This window comes from Eubalaena glacialis, chromosome 5, assembly GCF_028564815.1.
Source record: "Eubalaena glacialis isolate mEubGla1 chromosome 5, mEubGla1.1.hap2.+ XY, whole genome shotgun sequence".
Lineage (NCBI taxonomy): Eukaryota > Metazoa > Chordata > Mammalia > Artiodactyla > Balaenidae > Eubalaena > Eubalaena glacialis.
The window spans coordinates 101905791-101916181 of NC_083720.1; the positions used below are offsets into that span (position 1 = coordinate 101905791).

Consider the following 10391-nt stretch of genomic DNA (forward strand, 5'->3'; position numbering starts at 1 on the left):
CTGTAGTATTCCACAGTTTTTTTTCCTTTTTCTTCCAGCATATACCCAGCTAAGGCAATTAAATTAAAAAGTAAGGTATAAAATACAGTTAACATCATAATACACTTTGTTTTGTATCAATATAAAACATTTAAATTTTAAATACCACCTCTTTAAAAAAAAGTTTCTCCTGATAAATAGTATGCATGCTCATTGCTCTCTCTCTCTCTCTATATATATATATATATATATAAATGTTTACCCTAAAATATTTATGTAAGTACTGGTCCACTTAAGACTACCCTTCTTCTAAGCTTCATCGATGGTCTCTCTATATGAAGTATATAAGCATATATGTTACACATACCAAGTAAACTACATAAAATAGAAATATGAAAAGAAAAAACAAAGGAAAACATGTCCTTCTTCCTATAGGATTTACACAGAAAATTAGTGTAATTAGTGAGGACATGTAAAATGTCTGAAGAATTTTGATGACTATCTTCTAGGAAAATAGCTATGAGAATACTAAATTTCTATTATAAAAACTTATGTTTCCATTAAACATTCAGTGAAGGTATTGCGGTCTCCCTAATATGTGCAAAAGAGGACTTTGGGATCCATTCAAAACAACAACTACAATAAGATGTCCCTCAGTTTTAGCAGGTTAGTTACACCTCTTAATCAAGTGCGTGTAACACAGAGAACCAAATCCTGGTCCATAAGTGTTAGAAAATGTTTGATGAAAAATTCCATAGACAGAATCTGAATATTCTATATTTTAGAGGGAGTGGAGCAGGATTTCATGACAGTGGAGGGGGTTGACTCCCAGTGGTTGGCATGACCTTAAACTGCTGATGTTAAAAAACACACCAAATGTTTCTGCAGTGTTTTCTGCTGTAATTTATTTATTTCTAGCCATAGGTCTACTTGTAGGGTTCTCATAAGCCATGCAGCAAGTGGTTTATAAATAAAGTCAGTCTGTTATAGCATCATTACATTAAGAGACAGAATTGCTGGATTTTTTTCATTCTGTGAAAAGCTCACATCTTGAGAATCCATGTTTGATATTATTATGGTACACCTGAGATGTATCTTGCTCCAATTAACATTATCATGCTAGTCACTATAAAAAAACCCAAGGGCAGACTAGAGAACGTAGTAGGTTCACTACTTTCAGGAGGCTGAGTTGTAACCCAACCCATTGACTTCATCACAGCTTTCTTCCATGTAGAATAACGAATTTCACTTTCTGTGGCTTTTATCTGTGGTTCAAACCGTTCCATCATGACCATTGACAAATCCTCGGGTTTAAGACTCCAAACGTCTACCCCTTCTGCAGCTCCTGCTGCCATGGCAGCTCCCAGGGCAGTTGTTTCAGGCATGGAGGCTTTTATTACTGGAATATGCAGAATGTCTGCTTGCAGTTGCATAAGAACTTTGTTGTTGGTCATTCCTCCATCCACCTGCAAATGAGTGAGTGGAATTCCACAGTCATGGTTCATGGCATCCAAAATCTCTCGGGTTTGGAAACAAATAGCTTCTAATGCAGCAAAAGCAATATGACTTTTATTGGTGAACTGAGTGAGACCGCAGATTATCCCTCTTGCAGTGGGCTCCCAATAAGGTGCGTATAACCCTGAAAAGGCTGGGATGAAGTAGCAGCCATAAGAAGAACCTACTTCTTTAGCAAGTTTTTCACTTTCTTCTGAGGTCTTTATAATTCCAAGATTGTCTCTCAGCCAGCGAATAACAGCACCGGCTATAGCAACAGAACCTTCCAATGCATAACATACTGGCTTGTCTTTGCCTAGCTTGTAAGCCACTGTGGTCAGGAGGCCATGTCCAGAAAATACACACTTATGACCTGTATTACATAGTAAGAAACAGCCTGTTCCATACGTGTTTTTGGCTTGTCCTTCCTGGAAGCACATTTGTCCTACTAATGCAGCAGACTGGTCCCCCAAACATCCAGATATTGGCACACCTTCCAAGGCCCCAGTTTTCATTCGGCCATAGATCTCAGAAGAACTCCAGACCTTTGGAAGAATGTCCATTGGAATTTCAAAAAAGTTACACAGCTTTTTATCCCATTGTAAAGAATGGATGTTGAAGAGCATTGTCCTACTTGCATTTGTTACATCTGTACAATGGATACCTCCATTAACTCCTCCTGTCAGACTCCAGATAAGCCATGAATCAATGGTACCAAAAAGAGCTCTACCTTCTTCAACAGCCTTTTGAACTTTTCTCACATTGTCCAGAATCCAACGAAGTTTTACTGCACTGAAGTAAGTGCTAAGTGGAAGGCCTGTCTTGGACTTGACGAAGTTATTATTTCCTGGAATTTTTTTGCTAAGAGTCTCAACAGTAGACTGGGTTCTTAGATCAAGCCACACCACAGCATTGTAGAGCGGCTCTCCAGTTAATTTGTCCCAGATAACAGTGGTTTCCCTCTGATTGCTGACACCAATAGCTTTTATGTTGGATATATCAATACTGAGTTCTTGAAGTTTCTCACATGTTTTCTCTATACATTCATAAACTGACTGAAGAATTTCCTTAGGGTCTTGTTCTACCCATCCTTCTTTTGGGAACTCTTGGGTTAATTCCACGTGATGGTGACTAAGTAGTTCCGCTGTTTTTGAATTGAAAACCATAAAATGAGTGGAGTCAGTACCCTGGACCACTGCCCCCACCAACGGCCCCACAACGGCCGTCTTCGGAGCTGCCATGAAACCAGTAGGTGGGCTCAGCTGCTCCGGTGCCGTTTCCCCGGTGATGGAGGTGTTGGTGGGGGTGGGGTACGCAGAACGTCAGGAGCGTCAGGATCATAACGCGCAGGCTGAGTAACTGCCTAGGCTGAACCTGAACTCGCTGGGGCATGCTTTGTCCTCTAACCGGCGCTGCATCTTTTCACCCCACTCCTTTTTTGGCTCGCGCTCCACCCCCAACCACTCAATTATCTTTTAAGGAGATTTAAGCTTAAAAAAAAAATCGTATATTTACCGACATAATCACTGTTACTTGTGCTCTTCATTGTGTTGTGTGGATCCACATTTCAGTTATCGCGTTCTTTCTGCCTGTAAGATTTCCCCCAATATTTCTTGTAGTGTGGTCTGTTGGAAATGAATTTTTACAACTTTTGAACATCTGAAAAGTATTTCATCTACTATTTAAAGATATTTTCTCTGGATATAGAATTCTTATTAACCTTTTTTTCCTTAAATTTCAGTGCCTTGAAACTGTTGCTCCGCCGTCTTCTCTCTTGTGTTGTTTCAGGTGTGAACTTCACTGTCAAACTTATTTTTTAAATGTCTGTTTTTCTCTCACTGTCTTTAAGATTTTTTTCTCTTTATCAATGGTTTTGGTCAGTTTTATGATGATATTACCTGGTGTAGTTTTCTTATTTTCTGTGCTTGGGGCTCATTGAGCTACTTGGGTCTGTGGGTTTATGGATTTCATCAAATTTGGAAAACTTTGGGCCATTATTTCTATAAATATGTTTTATTTTCTCTCTCTTCTCTGCTTTAGGGACTCCAATTCCATATATTGGCATTCACTGCTGCTCTACTCATTATTATAATTATCTTCTCTTTCTGTGGTTCATTTTAGATAGTTTCTATTGCTATGTCTTCAAGTTTACTAATCTTTTCTTCTCCATTGTTTAATCTATTAATTCATCTATTGTATTTTTCACCTCACATATTGTAGTTTTCATCCCTAGAAGTTCAACTGGATTTTTAAAAATATAAACTTAGCTTTTTGAACACATGGGATACAGTTAAAATAACTTAATTTCATCTTCTGCTAATTCTAGCATCTGTGTCAGTTCTGGTTCAATTTTGACTGATTAATTTTTCTCCTCATTATGGCTTGTATTTCTCTGCTTCTTTGCATGCTTGATAATTTTTGATTAGGTGCCAAACATTGTAAACTTTACCTGGTTGGTTTGCTGGTTATTTTTGTGTTCCTAAAGACTTTGAGCTTTGTCTTGGGATGCAGTTAAGTTACATGGAAACAATTTGATTCTTTTGGGTCTTGCCTTTAAGATTTGTTAGGTGGAACAGGACAGTGTTTAATGTGGGGCTAATTATTCCCTTTACCTGTGATGAGATCCTTCAGTGTACTTTACCCAAGGCCCATGAAAAATGAGCTTTTCATGGCTGGTGGAAATAGTCCCTGTTCCCAGTCGTGGGTAAATACTGGGTACTGTCGTCATTAGTCTTTTCATATGCATCTCTCCCCAGTCTCATGTAGTTTCCTCACACACATGCACTGATCAATACTGAACTGAATACTCAAAGGGGATACTCTGAAAGTCTCCAGAGTTCTCTTCCTGTACAACTCTTTTCTTTCCAGTACCATATTCTGCACGGTCTAGCTGCCTTTGTCTCTCTGGATGCTCAGCTTTATCTCCTCACTATGGGGTTTCCACTGGGCTCCACCTGGGTTTCCCTTCCTAGTGCTGTGGCCTCAATACTCTCTCAAGGCAATAGGATAGGGAAGTCATAGTATTCATGCTACTTGTTTCTTGCCTCTTAGAGATCACTGTCCCTCATGGACTGATATTCAGCATCTTATAAACTGCTGTGATGTAATTTTTGACTTATGTGAAATGTCTCATATATTTTGTCCATTTTTTAATTGTTTCAAATGATAAATGAAGATAAATCTAATCTCTGTTACTCCATCATTGTAAGAGTGAAAGTCCACTGAATAGAAGCTTAAATTTTCAGATTGATTGTAAAGTTGGTGAATAAATATTTATCTACTCATTAATTTTAATTCATGAAATGTCCAATCAGTGAATGGCAATTTTCTGCATTAGGCCATAGGCTATACTTCTAAGTTAGCTCAAGGATGCAGCTCATTTATCCTTAGTGAAACCAACAGAACAAGATAGAAAATACCATAAAAATCAACAATATTGTTATTTTCCTATTTTAACTGGATCATATTTTCCTTTTAAGTAAACTTTTTAAAGGAAGTCAGAAAAACAAAATTAGCAACCAGATTTAATTTGAATAGTAGGGGACTGAAATCATCAGAAGATGGTACAGATTTTCCTGATATCTTTGTTAAGTTTTAAAATTCAACCAGAGCTTTCCTAAGCAAACATTTAGAGGCAACACTTACCAGTATGCCTGTTTACCATACTATGTTTTAATTCTCATTAAACAGATAAAAAAAATTAAAAAAATTTTTTTCTTCCCAAGTATTTGGCAGTAGTAAACATTCTGTGTACAGATTATTCAATAAAAAGATTTGACCTAAAGTTTGTTTTCCACTTTCCCTCTACCCTGCCACCCCAGTATATACACACAAATGTCCCAATCATATTAGTTTTTGAGCCTAGGGATACTTTAAGCATTTTGTTTTTAATACAAGTAACATACATAAAGTCATCAGTTCTGTCTATAAACTCGTTTACATACTAGTTCCACTGTGAGTAAGTTGTAGCCACTAAATAATCAGATAATAAGTGTCTCAATTTAGTTTAGAAAGGAAAGTTGACCAGATCGATTTAACTTTCTTAGAGTAATTACAAACTATTGATGGATTTAACCAAAACTGACTAGCAATGCTTTTTTTGTTTGTTTGTTTAAACTAAGAAGCTTAAACTAACTCTACTATTTTTACATTATAGAAATTAAAAACATTAACTCTTTTGATTGTTAGTCTCTAATAGCCTCCCTATATTTTAATTTAAGCACCTCTGAAATAATCATTGGTACTACCTTATTTTTGAAGACATTATACTTTACAAGGAAATTATTTCATTTGTGTCATATTCCATACAAATGCAAATCCTTTAACGATAGTCATACTATTCAGAATAGTTCCCCAAATCAGATATTTCTTCAAAAAGTCTTTTAATAGAAGATTGCTAAAATTAGAGTTGTTAAATGAATTGACTTTCTATTATTACTTATTTACCTTTAAGGTCACTCTTCTATAGTGCAGTTACTTCTTAATATAAAATCTTTTAAATGATGTCCACACTGTAAAGTTCAAAATTTAATTGTTCATTCAGTAATTTGACAGATATGCTTTGAGAGGTTGCTATATATAGGCTCTATTTTAGACAATAATATAGCGATGCATGAAACATTCTTCCTGCACTTATTATAACATCTAAGTTAAGAACAATCCCAACTACTTGTCTATATTGGCATATCTTCCTTTGCGCATCTTGTTTTAGAGAGCCATTCATTTAATTATTATTTTTCCCCTGTCAAGCCCTCTAAATTATAAGTTCAATTAGGGCAGGTATTTTGGCTGTTTTATTCAATCTTGCATCTTCAGCATTTAGAACAGTGCCTGACCCTAAGCAAAAACTCAAGAAATATTTATTGAATGAGTTAATGAGCACCACTATATATGGTTCTCACTTTAACTAATTATCATAAAGTCAAGTGAATTTTAATTTTGATTGCTGGATGGGCTATTGGTTATTCATTTTACAATCGAATATAATAAGGTAGATTGATGAATAGATAAAAAGACGGATAAATGAAAAGATATATGGTAAAATTAGTATAGTAAAATATTAATTGTAGAATCTGTGTGGTAGATAAAATGGTGTTGGTTCTTTCAATTTTTCTATGTTTGCAAATTTTTATAACAAAATATTGGGAAAATATAATGCAAAAAAAAAAGCTGCAAAACAGTTAATAGAGATCTATTTCATACAGGTTCTTTTGTTTGTTTGGAGGAATAGTTGAAAGGAATAAAAGAGTCAATGCCAAGTTTATGTAAATTTGAGAGATTCTTTGGTGGCATAATCTACTTATAGTTGTTCATCCCAAGAAAACCATTAATTGTGAATCATTTTTGTTAAGGTATTTGCACTTTTATTGTAGGAATTTTCTTCTGCTTTTATAAACCTTGTAAATCTTAGAAAGCCAGCTGCAGGTTTAACCCTTTGTTTGGCTTTTAACAAGAAATATGAGGCATTCAGGAAGGCTGCTACTCTTTTCAGTCTCTAATGAGTGGGAATCAATTTTGAAAGTCTTGATTTCACCAAATTTGCACATACCTTGTCTTGAATTTGAGAGTGTGCACCCTGATGGTAAGGGCACTCAATTATATAGTTTGTGGCTAGGAAATTTAACTTTTTTAAGATTGTGTCATAACCAATGCATCATCACAGTTGGTAATCTTCAAAACGCTGACGCATTTTTCTACGTGCTGTTCCCCAATGTGCTGGACCAGCTGTTGAGAGCCATGCCCTCCAATTGCCTGGAAGACCTCTTCTTGGACCACAAATCACCTAACATACTATCCCTCTTTGTTCTAATAAAGAAGGGAAAAATTAAAGCGAGCCACCGTGGTTTATTACTCACATTTTCTCTGTTAAGCATGGGCTGTGGGAGTCACTGCATTCACATCAGGAGGCCTTGGCATTCTGGGTAAGCACTCATAACAGACAGGCCAATGAGTTTCATATTCACAGCTATGAAAGTGATTGTATGAATGCTTGAATCTTGAAATTTTTGACTGTGTGTGTGTGTGTGTGTGTGTGTGTGTGTTCTTTATCATTTTCCCCGTGAAAATTGCCCTGACATTGATCTCAATGTTAATGTATTCCTGCTTACATTTGACTTTGGAATATGTTATGGCTAATTATCATTACACAGAATAAAAGAGCAGAACCCTGAGTGAGGTGCTTGGGTTTAGGGACAAAGGGAGGCCTATTCAGCATCCTGGCTCTAGGCCCAACAATTGTAATCAAACATCTTGAAACTGGTGGGACCTCTGCATCGATTTTTTTCCTTTTTCTCCCTCACTTTTTGAAGGGGGGTAGAGGAAGAGGGTTAAGGGATTGAAGGGCTGAAATTTCCCCTTGAACATGATGTCAATATGTTGGCATGTCTCCTTTTATTAAGATGCCATCCAACTGATAACAAGTCCTGCTGTGTTTTACCAACATAAAAAATTAGACTGGAGACCGAGGAGCGGCAGGTGGCTTTTGGCACCGAGAAATAATCACACTTGATGTGGAAAGTAAAGTAAAAGGAGCCATCTGTTCACTGCAGGAGGACGTGAAAAATCACATTAACATATTGTCACTAACATCATGAAATACACAGTTAATAATAAATTTAGTTATCATGGCAAGTCGTGTTGGATACTTACTCTGAAACTGTAGAATGTGAAAATGCTCTATCTTGCCCACCCCATCTTTTTTTTTTTTCTTTTTGGAAAAAAATAGACATTACATCTTGGTGTGTGTGTGTGTGTGTGTGTGTGTGTGTGGTGGAGTTGGGGGGAGGAAAGTGTTTCATTTTAAAGCCTAGCTATTGTTCATTATTGCTGACTAAGTGAGCAAAAGAATCTCTCATGCAGATGGAATGAATAACTTATTTGATTCTGCCGCTTATTATCTATCATGTTCCTCTATAGCCTGTTACCTGGATGGAAAAAAAGACATGTAGGCAATAAACAGGTTGTTTTGATGATGTCCCTTGCACAAGACCCAGAGCTTGCAAACCCTTCTGTGACAGGCTCAGAGGCGGCAGAGTGCTGCCTGAGAGGAGAATCAGAGGCTGTGACCTTTTCTTGAATGTCTAATGGGCATCTCACTCTGCCTTTAGTCAGTAAACTGTTCTGATGTGTACTGTCATAGTGGATTTTGTGTGTGATGCCTGCACATACTTTACAAGAGAACAAAAGTGTTAAAGCATCAGGATGGGAAAGTTTTCTTGCACTTTTTTTTGGTGCATGTGTTGTTTACATATGTCAATAAAATAAAGAAGCTACAGAGGCTGGAGATCAAACTAAACTTGGGAAAATTGGCGTTATTGTTGCTGAGTCATTGTTAGAGCCATGTTTACACACCTTTTGCTGTAACAGTGCGCTATCTAGTTTCTTGCAGTCATTGTTCACTATCACTACAAATCTGTGACTCAAATCCAGATCATTAGTAGTATTATTAATATCAAAATCTCAGTCTCACTATTTACAAAATTACAGTTGTCATACAATAGAATTCTAATAAATAACTTGACCAACCGTTATTCCCCAGTTATGGTTGTTGATCTATATCCAGTCATTATCACATTTGCTAGAAAGTGGCAATATATAGATAACTTCAAGAATATGTGTATGTAATTGTGTAAAGAACATTAGAATAAAAATCAGGATTTTAGTTCCAGCTCTGACTAACTAGCTTTATGATATTTAGCAAGTCCAATTATCTCCCAGACCCTTTTTTCTTAGGGGTAAAATTTAGGTACTCTCTAAAGGAACTTGTCCCTTCTAACATTTAAAGATTTTAGAAAATGTTGTCCAGTGAAACTTGATTTTTATTTTAAGTTAATAGAGGGAAAATGGTGTGCAATGAGCAGTCATTTTTGGTCATACATATTTACTCATAAAACCTGAATGACCCTGGAAGGTAATATGTGAATTTGGGTTGCTACCTTTCATTCATCAGGTTGTGATGGCATTTGGAGAGAGATCTGTTTTGTTGGGAACAAGGTGGTGGTGGACTTTTCTTCTGTTACATGTGTGGCATTCTGTCACTAAGGGTAAATGTTATCATATATTCCTGACTTAGGTGCAGACTCTGCCACCTCACTCAAGTCATCACTGTGTCTCATGCATAGAGACTTTTTTATTCTTTAGAAACGTTTCTTAAAAGTGATACAGTTTCTGTTATTTCAGTTAGATTATCTGGACGCAGAATCCACTTAATTTTCTCCACTGGTCTTGGATCATATGCTGGTTCACCTTCCTGGATGTCCTTCCTTCTCTCTTATACCATCTACCAAAATGTCAGCTCATTTTTCTTCTTCATGGAAACCTTTCCTGACCCCTTAACCTTAGTTTAATCCCACTGTACCTTATACCTCCCTTTTTCTAACCGTCATTGCACTTGAATTAATTGTTTGGTGTATGCCATCTCTGATGGCCTATAACCCTCATGAAGGCAGCCCCCTGTCTCTTTGTCATGGTCACCAATAATGCCAGGCATATAAAACATTTAATAAGTATCATTTTATCGATTGATAGTTGGTTACTCAAACCAACTGTCAGGTTTTATCAGGTTTCAGGGAAAATAGAATGGGTCTTTGGCATTGGCATTATTCTACATTTATCCTGAAAGTCTCTGATGAACTTTAGGGTACTATTCCAGGGGTTATCATTCCTATGGAGGCACAGATAGAACTAGACACCATTTTAGGGTTCTTCTGGAGCAATTAGAATGTCTAAGGGACATCCTAGCATGGACATCAAAATAGTTCATGGCTCTTCCAAGGCTCTTGGATTCATTTTTATAATAGCCTGAAAATATATTATCAAAAAGTTGAACAATGTACTTAATAAATCCTCAGCTGGTCCTGGGGCTGATCCAAGAGTCTGAATCTACCAAAGCATTTAAGTCTTACATGGACAAACTATTC

The 10391-nt window shown here is 36.6% G+C and overlaps 1 protein-coding gene across 1 annotated transcript; it reads right to left on the reverse strand.

Moving 5' to 3' along the window:
• Positions 1-1052: 1052 nt before the first annotated feature.
• On the reverse strand, positions 1053-2714 carry GK2 (glycerol kinase 2). Its single transcript, XM_061191516.1, has one exon. It carries the CDS (start codon positions 2712-2714, stop codon positions 1053-1055), a length of 1662 nt encoding a protein of 553 aa, XP_061047499.1.
• Between the last annotated feature and the right edge of the window lie 7677 nt (positions 2715-10391).